This window comes from Limulus polyphemus, unplaced genomic scaffold (genome assembly GCF_000517525.1).
Source record: "Limulus polyphemus unplaced genomic scaffold, Limulus_polyphemus-2.1.2 Scaffold54, whole genome shotgun sequence".
NCBI classification, from domain to species: Eukaryota; Metazoa; Arthropoda; class Merostomata; order Xiphosura; family Limulidae; genus Limulus; species Limulus polyphemus.
Genome location: NW_013665664.1, coordinates 786,342 through 798,979, shown reverse-complemented (window position 1 = coordinate 798,979; position 12,638 = coordinate 786,342). Strand labels below are relative to the sequence as shown.

General features: G+C 32.1%; 1 protein-coding gene across 3 annotated transcripts in view; it reads left to right on the top strand.

The window, feature by feature from the left end:
- The first annotated feature begins 4,176 nt into the window (after window positions 1-4,176).
- LOC106463586 (runt-related transcription factor 1-like) overlaps window positions 4,177-12,638 on the top strand; it is a 61,042-nt gene continuing 52,580 nt past the window's right edge. For 2 of the 3 annotated variants that reach the window (XM_022391606.1, XM_022391603.1), the window contains exon 1: window positions 4,177-4,657. In XM_022391606.1, coding sequence (XP_022247314.1) covers window positions 4,297-4,657 — 361 coding nt within the window. In that variant the 5' untranslated portion in view covers window positions 4,177-4,296. Of the gene's footprint in view, window positions 4,658-10,658; window positions 10,790-12,638 lie in introns of those variants that run through there. The other variant, XM_022391611.1, reaches the window with a different exon arrangement.

Here is a 12,638-nt window from a genome sequence, read left to right as displayed (position 1 = left end):
ACAGAATAATGCTTTGTCGAAACATGTAGTATATTCCACTATCAATAAAACTTTTTCTTGTGCTTATAAATCGTTCTTTGCCTACCTATTATTATATTAGCATAATGTGCTTCCTTACTCAAGTATAAATTTGACTTAATGTTGGGAACGTAGATTATATGATTGAGTTATTTTGAGCAGTTTTTGTATTAATGGGATCCTGAGGTTATTGGAAATATGTTTCCAGCCATATTGATTTAATACCTAACTTGCCAGGTTATGTAAAATCGTAATGTAGAGACAAAGAGACAACACTTTAAGAAATAACTAAAAGATGCATAATACCTTGAAATAGCCCAGTGACCCAGTTATACCTGCCATGCTAAGTTATTACCAGTACACAGAACGTATATTGATTCTAGTTGGCATTACATCAGAAGCCTTATTTTGTATAACATGGATGTAACGGTATCAATAAAATACAATAATATCGTGTGTAGCAGCTAAAAGGTTAATGAAAAAACCACAGCCAATGGAACAAACTATCAGAAAACAAGAAATTTATTAAACTAGTTTTAACAAAGTCATGTGTCCTCTTCAGTTTGACGTTGAATGAGAGTGAGTTCCATAATGAAGTCATGCTTAGTCCAGAGAAACGTTTCCATGAAGGTAATAGGAATATCATTAGTGGAATCAGATCCTTATTCAAACAAAAAATAAAAAGGTGGGAAAGAAATTAGAGTGAAAACGTTTAGGAGTTCTGCAGTATAACAACAGTTGGAATACAGACGCAGAAGAGTGAATAAAGAAATTCAAATATAAAGACATGAAAAGCTTCACAAACTATTCGTGCCTTCTAAAGAATGGAAATTAGCAACTCTACAACAAACAATCAGACCCAGAATCTAATAAACGTTGAAATACATCATAAGTCATTGCTCGTGTTAAATTTAATTGTACACAAAATTATTTCAGTAGGCAACGAATAAGAATAAACAAGCATAGAAGCGTGACTAGTTGTGTGTAACTGTTTTATGCAATGTTCTAACATTTTATTTCAACGTAAAGGATTTTGAAATTTGTCAGTTATTCAGGTGAATGTACACTTTTCACATAACATATGGTCAAGAAAGTCTTTACGTTATTATCGCTCTAGCTAGTTATTTTTCGGTGTTATTCCAGTGAAATAACACCAGGTGTGCAGATGGGAGAAATAATATATAGCTTCACTCCGTGCATGAAAGCAGACAACAGTTTTCTCTACTGTTAGTTTGGGTGACATCTCCCTTATTTTCAAATGGAAATGATTACTCAAGTTGGCTGTGCTGGTCACACTGGGGAAGCTACGGCTCTATTTAAGCAATATGATGTTTATTCAGTCTGGAACAAGAACTTAACCAAGACAATCTAGATAGAAAGTATTATAGATTAAGTAAAAACGACCATCTGTCATATGAAGCAAGTATGTATACTATATTTGTGTTCGAATAAAGTTTATTCGTTGTATTTTCACCCAATTTCTTTCTCGTGGACTCAGTTGTTCAGAATTGTTTCATAATAGATAACTTGACCAAATTTATTTTTATTCTGCAGACCTATCTTGGCACTCGAAAAGAAATCCAGTAAATACCACACATGAGTAAGGACGAATGATGAATATAAAGAAAGAAAGAAATTATACAATTTCTGAATCAATATATCTGCAAGAAATGCAGATTTAGGAACCAAGAAAGTGAAAACTTGTTATACAGAGCTGCAGCAAAATGGCTATTCATTTGATTGTCCATGTATTTTTCAAGACATCGGAATATCAGTGAAAATAAATATCTTTAGGTATGAACTATTCTGAGAAGCCTGGGGAATATCTGAATAGTCTACAGCTAAACAGAGAATATAATCTAAAAGGCAGAATAATTGAAAAATGGATATTAATTTAAAACAGCACAGTGAAATATTTGCAGCAAACCATACACCTCCAAGGTATATTTCTGACATACATATACCAAGTACAGTCTACAATTCAAAGGAAAGCATGATATCTTGAAGTATTCTACACTTCCAAAATGCTATGGTAATATAGAATATGGTATAATAAAAAAATGATTAGACATAATGAAGGTGCACGCTGGCTCAATAAATGCTATTTCGTTTCCACCTTCTGCGAAGTCAATGTGAACAATGCAAGTAGGCACAAGATTATCATAATTATTTGGGAAAGAAAGTTTTGTGTCTTGAACATTTAAAGGAAACCAAACACCCATATCGAGAAACAACATCAAAATTATATGAAATGAAACTGATATAAACAGAAAAAAATAAAACATCTCTAATATATACTGATAAAAAAAACTAAAAACCTTTGAACAAGTATCCCAGAATTGCTCTCTTTCTCCACTAATCATTATCCATATCATTTACATTAATTTTTTTAATTTGCATCTTTAATTTTAATTTTATATTTTTTTGTAAATAATTATTAACAAGTATGTTAAATAATGCAACATGTGCTCTGCCGAGATTAACCGTTTCACTTTGAATTTGTAATTGTTATTTATACACTGACATAAGATGATCTGCTTATATAGGTTGATACGTTGTAGTTTTAATTGTTTACGATAACATTTCTACTATAAAGCCATTCACTCAATTAAATGAAATCATAGTTTATGTATACTTCAGGAAACAGTGACCGTAAGTAAATCGATTAGATTAATTTCATTACTCACAGAAATTCGTGAATAATTGAAGAATAAACGAAATACTAAACTCGTACGTTCTCGTGGACTTGCATACTCAGAATTAAACCGTAAATTTAAATTACATTGCATTTTGTTTTTGTGTTTATGCTGAATCTAACGGATAAATCATCAAGTATTTTTTTCAAGAATTCGAGGTGTATTTTCAACGAATCCTTAATACTGCTTTATGTACATTTTATGTTGTGGCCTCTCTAAGATAAGGTGTTTCGTGTATAGAATTTAGCTAACACCTGAATAATGAAACCGAAACTTTTCGTGTTTTTATAAAATTACGATTTGATTATCAGTTATATGATAATTATTAGCGCATGGTCGTTCAGCTTATACTTTATACAGTGGGCTGGGTTTCTATGCCCTTGGTGGGCAGGGCACAAATAGCCCATTGTGTAGCTCTGTGTTGGACAATAAGCAAGCATATACTAATTGGAGAGAATCTGGAACAAGATCCAATCTATTTTCACATAGCAGAACCAGTGGAAATACAATATAAGTCAAAATATGTAGTTGTGGTTTTAATGACCTTTACATCCTGTATAATGGCTTGGTTATTGCTATATTATAAGAAACACATCAAATGATATTTTGTTCTCTCATGCGCTAATACAGTTGACCTTACTTCATCCAAATAGATAAGAATGCTCGACCTCTGGTCGACACATTCATTGAATAAGTAAGGACTGACCGAATAGTATCTCAATCTCCTTGAGAAGTTAAAGAATATTTCTGGGAACGTGTCGCATTTTAGCAAGGGTATCCAGATACCAAAATAGACCTGAAAACAGTTTTTTTTTCAGAAAAATGATCGAGGTTAAGTTAGGGCCGTATAAACTCTTTGATTTTAAATATGGAACATGAGCACAATATTAGCTTTACTCTTTGTGGTAACCATATTCCAAATAGAAACAAAATGTCAGTGACTTTAGCTGAAAATATATAATGCCACACCTTTGCTGAATACAAGTGAAATGTCACAATTCGAATGAGCAAACAGGAGACTATTTTGCCTAAACATAAGTTGACTAGGAGTGTTTGTTTTTATTTTATGAAACAAAATGTTTTATCTTGCCATAATCAAAGTGTGAAAAATTAAAACCACAGTTTTAATGTTTATGTAATATATATATTTATTGTGGTTTAATATATAATTTTGATATTTTTGTATGTTTTGGCTTGCCCTTACTGGTGTGCGATAATTGCTGTATCGGTATTTATATAGTATATACTTTTTATGAACAGTGAAATAAATATTTATGTATATCTATTGTCCTATTCAAATAATATGAATTCACTGTTCTAGAGAAAAAAGCGTAGGAATCGCGGATGGATATTGTTGAGAAAAGTTACCGAGTCGACCATCAGAGGGCACTAGTAATGCGCAGCTTCTATTCTTTCATGAGGTCCGGACCACTAAACTGCAAAGTTAGCGTATGTATTGAAGGATTCTGGATTTACTTCTGCTCTCTCATGTGAATCACAAGCATCTCTGCTAGCTACATTCACAAGAGTACATACAACACGCCAGCTACTCCACCGTGTTCAGGACGTTACTCGTAACCTCATGCACTTACCTACAGATTTGTTCGGCTCGTCGGCCGACACTTCCGACATTATGACGGACTTTCTTCTGCCTGGAGAGCGGGCTCTCCATGAGGCTCTAAGCGAACATCCAGGTGAGTTAGTGCGAACTGGGAGCCCTAGTTTGTTATGTTCTTCGCTTCCCTCACATTGGCGATCCAATAAAACTCTACCCGTATCTTTCAAAGTGGTAGCCCTGGCCGATGTATCCGACGGAACGGTGGTAACCCTACGGGCAGGAAATGACGAGAACTTTTGTGCCGAACTTCGGAACTCTTCAGCAATTATGAAAAACCACGTGGCTAAATTTAATGACCTGCGGTTTGTCGGCAGAAGTGGACGAGGTGAGTGACTTTCCATTACAAGTTGGACGTTTTGGAAACTCAAACAAATATCTTGTTGGGTGCAGACAGAACAGAATTGTTTAATCTGAAGATAGTTTCACTTGTAAGATGTATAAAATATGTTTGCTCCTTAAATACAAAGGTCAGTACATACGTTAGAAAGACAGCATTTTTATTTTTCTGAATGCCCCAAAATTTGTAATATGTTAGGTACAGGAGAGAAGAAAGATGTGAAGGTGTGAATAGGATTAAACTATAGCCTTTGCTTCTAGTATAGTCTCTTTGGTATTATTATATGACACACCACATGTCGTGTATAAACGTTTGTAAATTTTTTTTCAGGGAAACAACTTGCTGGCGTAAATTAATTAAAATAAAGTATCTAGCTCAAGTACTATTCTAAAAAGGAAGCATTTTCTAACTATCAGGGTATTTCAAAATTATCATATCACTTTAGTCAGTTTTTAGAAGAAGGAATTGTTTTAACTCGGCTACATTAATTTCTAAGGCATTACTGACTTTTATATAGTTGTAAAGCATCATGCAACATATAATAATATAACTTAACAATTGTTTTTAGAAATTCTCGCTTAGAAATTCTGTTTCTTGTCAGATTTGAGGATATTTATTACTTATCTTATAATGAAGTGCAAGCGACCAAGATATTCCATAGGCTTTGCTGAATCCGAATCGTAGTTTTAACTAACATAATTAAAAATACATTTTACGTCCTATTTTATATCACTTGCACGCAAAATGATAATTACGTCATGGAAATAAATAGAAAAATGTTTATATGAAGTCTCTATTGCAAGAAAAAGAGTCAGCAGATTCTAAAGAGAGACTCTTATATTTCTACTTTGTCCAGAGGTAGTTCATTGGTGATTTGAAATCTTATCTAGTAAAGTCTATTGGAAATAAAACAGTTGAAAATTCAACTGTATTGTTTTGTATAGTAAGTTGCAATTAGGCTAATAGTTCTTTTATAATATATATATATTTATTTGTATAGTTAATTGTCATAAAATAACATTAAAGATTTTATTAAAATCACCAAACAATAAACTTTTTAAAACTTAAAACTCTAATATTGAATAAATGAATAACGAACACGTTTTACTCCACCTTGAAATATATTCGCTGCAAACTTTCGACTACCGTATTATAACAATAATCAGGCTATACTCAATACAAATTTAAACTAAGTACTACTTATAACTCATAAGGTTGGCTTGATGAAGGGTATAGTCTAGTAGCTGAAAACTATCAATGAATAATTTTTATTGTTGAATGAAACCTGTTAATTGTCTATTAATTAATCCCCACCCACGTTATGAGCCTCAAAGCATTTATAAAACTGTTTAAGTTAAAACCAATAGCCGAAGACTTGTCACATGTTTCGAAACTATCCAGTGTCTTACACTGAGGGCAATTTACCAGTGAGAGATACAAGATAATGTAGAAACGTAAAACAGACCTTCGGTTTTTGAGTTTGATGTAAACAGTTTTAACGTACGTTTTCAACTTTATTCGTCTTATGAGCTTTAATCGTTTCATATGTGGAAATAATCTTAGAATTTATAGAAAGGTCTTATTTTCATCGATAAAGCTACATATCAGATAACACTGAGTGAGTATATTTTAATCTATTAAGCTCCATGTTTCTTGCTGGTGGTTTAGCTTCAGCCTTTACAGAACAGCTTGAGTGTTTTTTTATCTGTGAAATTCTATAAATTATTGTTAACTAATTTCACACTATGTCTGAGCTTACTACTCTGGGATCAACATTATTAAAGTCCTATATATTATTAGCTGCTTAAAGCAGATAAGCATATTTATGTTCTTTTGAGATTGAAAAGTTTACTGTTTCTCTGGCAAGGTACTTTGCAAATATTTTTTGAAATAAGCAGTAGTCATGTGATAAAGTTAACATTTGAGAAAAGTATAATAATGTGATAAACTAAGAATTAAACTGAATAGTAACACCATGTTTTCTTTAACGGTTAAAACTGTGACGCACTAACTTTTGTTAAGTATTAATGTCCTTTTATATACTACTTTATTTAAAGTCTTACATTGCATTTAAGTGGTATTTAAGATTTATGTTTGGTCAGCTTGCGAGTTCTGGTATTGTAAAAAAGGCCTCTTGAGCAAGATTTGGTGCTATTTCTACTCATCTCTAATTCAAAATGGGAAAAGACTAAGTAAAGAAAAACGACTTCCCTAAAGTGTGATTTTAATCGTTTTAGTTAGACCTGAAATTCTAAATTCTTCTCTAGTGCTGGTTTTTACACTATTGCATTGTATAGTACTAATAGTATGATAACTTTGATGATGAAAATATTCCTTAAAAAATCTAATGACTTTAACAGTTTAACTGCTCTATAAAAGTCTAGCAAACATCACAGTTCCAATAAGCTGTAATACTACAAGAAGTTTTATGGTTGAAATAAATCATAATAGTGTGAGAAATTAATGTTCGAACTGGAATTGGAATTTTCAACCAGAATAGAACCTTAGACGAATGTGGACTAAGGGTCTGATCAGAGTCCCCAAGGGTTTAGGTATGGTCGGTCCTATCTTGAACTACTGGCCAGAGGGAGAACAGCTAGCTAGGAGCACCGTCGCCACAAGATTTTGTCCAGTAATTTGAAACAAATAATGGGATTTGTAGTTTTTATAGCTTTTATAGCTCGGAAATTGCAGAGCGTGTTCGGCGACATGGCGTCTCGAACCTTAAATTGTATGATCCACAGATTGATAGGCTAGTCGCTAGGTTGTGCTCTGCCCCATTTTAACTGTGAGTAAGGAGATATTAGTGATCTTTGAACATACGAGATAAAGCCTTGAGAAGAGGCTTGTTGTTGTTTATTGAATAAGAGTAAAATCTACATATCAAACAAGTTCTTTGTTCATTGTTATTTGTAAAGTTGTATTCGGTTTTATGTTCTTAAACCTTAAGATCGTACGTCGACTATCAATATCTTTATGAGTTAGAAGATTCGGAACTGCATATTGTTTAAATAGATGTGGGAACTTGTTTAATACTATGTAGTTGGAAAACTGTTTTATATGTTGAACTTCACGTTTATTTACGATTAATTGCGATACTTAATACTATCGTGAAAAAGTAGTACCGCCACACTTGAAGAGAAATCTACATTATAGCCTAAATGCAATTTTACAGTTTTGGGTTAAGATCACGCAGTCTGAATAAAAATAAAATAATTTTCCAATGTCAAATTAGCTTAGGCACATCTAAAATATACTACATGTTTTTGCATATGGGATTAATGTGAAACAAGAATTTAGCTTGTAATGATAGGTCATTACACGCGAAATTCATGTTTCACATTTTTAGTACTTGTCCATCTTTGATGGTTTTCCAAAGATTAGAAATAAGTGAAGTTTAATGATCGTGACAATTTTACATTTTAGAACGATATGATCAGTTTTTTTTGTATTTTTGTATTATTTGTATTTAAGTAAAAGTCAAGGTAACAAAATGATAAATAGAAAGTAAACCAGGTTTTATGCAACACATTCCAGTCGTCATTTTTACTCTGATTTAAGAAAACGACTGTGTAGAAAATACAAATTTGAACCTAGAATCAAGAAAGCAGTGGAATATCCAAACCAGATAGACCATCACTGATCGCTAGGAGCAAGAATTCAGCTAATGTGATGTTGATTGCCAATAACAACAAGTAATCTTTCACTGGAACTTTTTCATATTTAAAAAAAATCAATTGCTCAGTGGTTTCTATTCGTCCAAAATTTAGTCACAAACAAAAGCTATTTTCGTTATTCGTAATCCACTTTTTATGTAGTATAAAACCATATAAATGTTACGTTATTTTCGTCTAAAACCATATCTTTAGTTTACTATCTGACGTGATGAAAATATTTGATTTTTAATCGATACTGCTTTTCCTGTGTTATCCAATAACAAGGCTCAGGATTCAATTATGTTTTTTCTTTCAACATGAAGCTCTAACACCAGTTCTCTAGCTAGAAACAAGTATATATAGACAATAAGAGAAACAAAACGTTCTGTTGCATTTTGTACATGCACAAACATGATTGTCTTGATAAAATCAATTGAGGACTTTACTTAGATTATTGTACTCATCTGTGCAATGCCAATAAAAGAGCTCAAATCTTCAGTGAATATTTTCACTAATCACTTTAAAACTCTTAGAATTCGGTAAGTTTCATTATATTTTCACGGACGTTTATTTGCGATAAATCCACTCAAATTAATTTATACCGTTCGCTCTAATACTTATATTTAAAACTTATAAAATTATCAAACGTTTTCATTACACACACAAATACTGAGCTCTCTTTCACGATTTTCTTGAACGTGAACATGTTTTCTGAATGTTGTAAATTCTCCCTTATATTTTTATTGAACCAAGCTTTAACAACTGTACTTAACGTTTATTATTCTGTAGTAAACTTTCAACATTTACTTAGTGGTTGTCTGAAAAAAAAGGTTTTTAAGTGTCTAGTTAATCATTATGATCGTGACAGTTAAGCTGTTGAAGAACGGTGAATTGTAGATTGTCTTTCTTATGAGTGGACCTTTGTTTGTGAAGTTTTAATGAGGTTATTTATAAAGTATTTAGGAAAGGCTTAGGCAGGACATTGATGGCTAGAATAGTGAACTTTATAAACTTCAATCGCGGCGTGTTATTGCATTTAACGTTTTCATTTTAAAGTTCAGATTGTATTTTGGTATAGCGTACATAGACGATTTACTATCGAGTTTTACTGATAGTTAAAATTGATAAAAGAAATGTATACATTTTTGGCTTTGTTGATGCTATAAGAAGTTATTTTTAGAACTAAATATTCTTGTAAAATTGTAACGTATCATTGACTTTTGATTCTACATGCAAAATTTGATCTTACTTTAATCATTTACATCTATTAGACAGGCCTTTTCCTGTTAGTGCCATAAGGAAATGATTCGAAAACAATTTCGTATATAACGCTGAAGCTTTATGTGTAAGTATTAGGAACTATTCATAACTGAAACCGAAATAATTTATGGTTAATTGTTTTACTTGAAAAAACAATGCTTCATTTGCTAATACGGACGTATAACCGATTCTTTTTTCTTTTTTTTTAAGCGCCCGAATGATGTCAGCGATTATACTGAAACATTGAGCATTTAGGTTTTGCTGGTATATATGTTTCGAGACCAGGTAGTTCTTCAAAACAAAGGCTCCGCTGGTTTCAGAATCTTTAAAGAAAGATATAAATATATAGCCATATACTGGTTTGCTGACGATTACGTGACCATACACATAATCCCACCAGTTATATATTTTTACTATTGTACAGCAGCATTCACTGTTAGAAATATAATTCAGTGATGTGGATTAATCATTCACTTTTAAGTTTTGTTTCGACCCCGAAAGTAGTTTCGTAAATTATAATATGATGGAAAATCGTTTTCGTCTCTCATAAGCTCAAAAGAACAAACGGATATATTCTATATAATTGTGCCTTATAGTCTTAGCATAAACTATACAGGTACTCCGTGAGTTTCACTATCGTGAAGCAAACACAATTACCTGTTTCACAACAGTTACGTTATATGCGATTTGATGTGATTGATATAGTTTCTTAGTTTCATTGTATGTTATACTTTCAGTTCATATTAATCTAATACACCGTGTAAATATTACGTCTGCAATGTGTTACGATGTAACTTCGCAGTCTGCTTTGTTTCCCTTCAGCAAACATTTCATAGAGATTATATTCTAACACAAGAATAAGCAAACAACCTAGCTATTCAGTAAACGTCGAATGTTTAGCGGAGCAGTCATCACTTACACGACTCTTTAACGGTTTAACTTCCGTGCTGTTTTTGACACATTAAAGCATTAAGTGCAATAATTAAAACGTGAAAACGTTTGTGTTCCTTTCCGTATATAGCAACACAACTTGAGAAGCTATTTTCCAACAATGTACATGCGCACAACATCTAATTTTTGTTTCCGAGCAGTAGCGAACATTACTTCGTTTAATCAACCTCCTAAAGCTGGTTTATGCCTGGTGGAACTTGGTGGCTGGTATCAGGAGATTACGTAGTCGTGTCTGGCATCCCTGATTACATAGGTAAGCCGATTTGATCGGGTATGGGAGGGCAAGACTAGTTGACAGAGTTGCACGAACAAAATTTTTTGGTATAACTTACAGTGCTGATTATCTGTGAATCATTTTTTAAAAATTATAAATGAAATATAATGTTCAATATATATATATATATACAAATATATAAAATTACGTTTATTATTATAGAATATGTGTGAAAATAATATTCACGTAAACGATTTAACTAAATAATAGATAAATAGATAAAAAAGAAGCAATGATATAACTTCTTTGTTTCACTACAAGGTTAGACCCAGTTGTCTGTTTTTAAACTCACATTTGCACTTTTTCAATATCAAAAGTCTTTGAAAATGCTTAGCTTTATTGGTGATTTTAGATTAGTGTTTCACCTTTCTGTTTAGCTTTATTGGTGATTTTAGATTAGTGTTTCACCCTTCTGTTTAGCTTTATTGGTGATTTTAGATTAGTGTTTCACCTTTCTGTTTAGCTTTATTGGTGATTTTAGATTAGTGTTTCACCTTTCTGTTTAGCTTTATTGGTGATTTTAGATTAGTGTTTCACCCTTCTGTTTAGCTTTATTGGTGATTTTAGATTAGTGTTTCACCTTTCTGTTTCCTAGATTATAAGAAAAATATATGAGTTAATGTTATGTAACTAAAATCAAGTGTAATTGGCTGAGATTTGCATTGTTTCGATATATGTCAACTTTCTTTAGTCTGCTAATATGTTATTGAGATGGTTTCAAATGGGCAAGGCTGTCCGGTATAGGATGCTATTCAATTTTTATTCAGTTCTAATACTTACGTTTTTGTTTATGTTTTAACCGCTTAGTCGTGTAGATTGTGATGTTGTAAACTCTATTTTTATATAGACATATTGATAGGTGAACTTAAACTTTGTGTTTTAACCGCTCAGTCGTGTAGATTGTGAAGTTGTAAACTCTATTTTTATATAGACATATTGATAGGTGAACTTAAACTTTGTGTTTTAACCGCTCAGTCGTGTAGATTGTGATGTTGTAAACTCTATTTTTATATGGACATATTGATAGGTGAACTTAAACTTTGTGTCTTAACCGCTCAGTCGTGTAGATTGTGATGTTGTAAACTCTATTTTTATATAGACGTATTGGTAGGTGAACTTAAACTCTGTGTTTTAACCGCTCAGTCGTGTAGATTGTGATGTTTTAAGCTCTATTTTGATATAGACGTATTGGTAGGTGAACTTAAACTCTGTGTTTTAACCGCTCAGTCGTGTAGATTGTGATGTTTTAAGCTCTATTTTGATATAGACGTATTGGTAGGTGAACTTAAACTTTGTGTTTTAACCGCTCAGTCGTGTAGATTGTGATATTTTAAGCTCTATTTTTATATAGACGTATTGGTAGGTGAACTTAAACTCTGTGTTTAACCGCTCAGTCGTGTAGTTTGTGATGTTTTAAGCTCTATTTTGATATAGACGTATTGGTAGGTGAACTTAAACTTTGTGTTTTAACCGCTCAGTCGTGTAGATTGTGATGTTTTAAGCTCTATTTTTATATAGACATATTGTTAGGTGAACTTAAACAATCGTTTTTTTTTGTTAGTGAGACAGACAGACATACAGATATAGATTGAAGAAAATGTCCGTAAGAAAGTCAAGAGAAATGACATTAACACATAATCAGTTACTTTGTTATATAAATAAACAAAGGCAGTAAGTTAGTTTGCTAGATATAATTACGAACAAATAAAAAATATGGTTAGGGTGTGAGATAACTAGACAAATAAATGGCCGCTATATGAAACGTGTTGTTATTAAAACTGATAACTTTCGGTTATTATTTATACGTTTATTTATTATTTGTTATAAA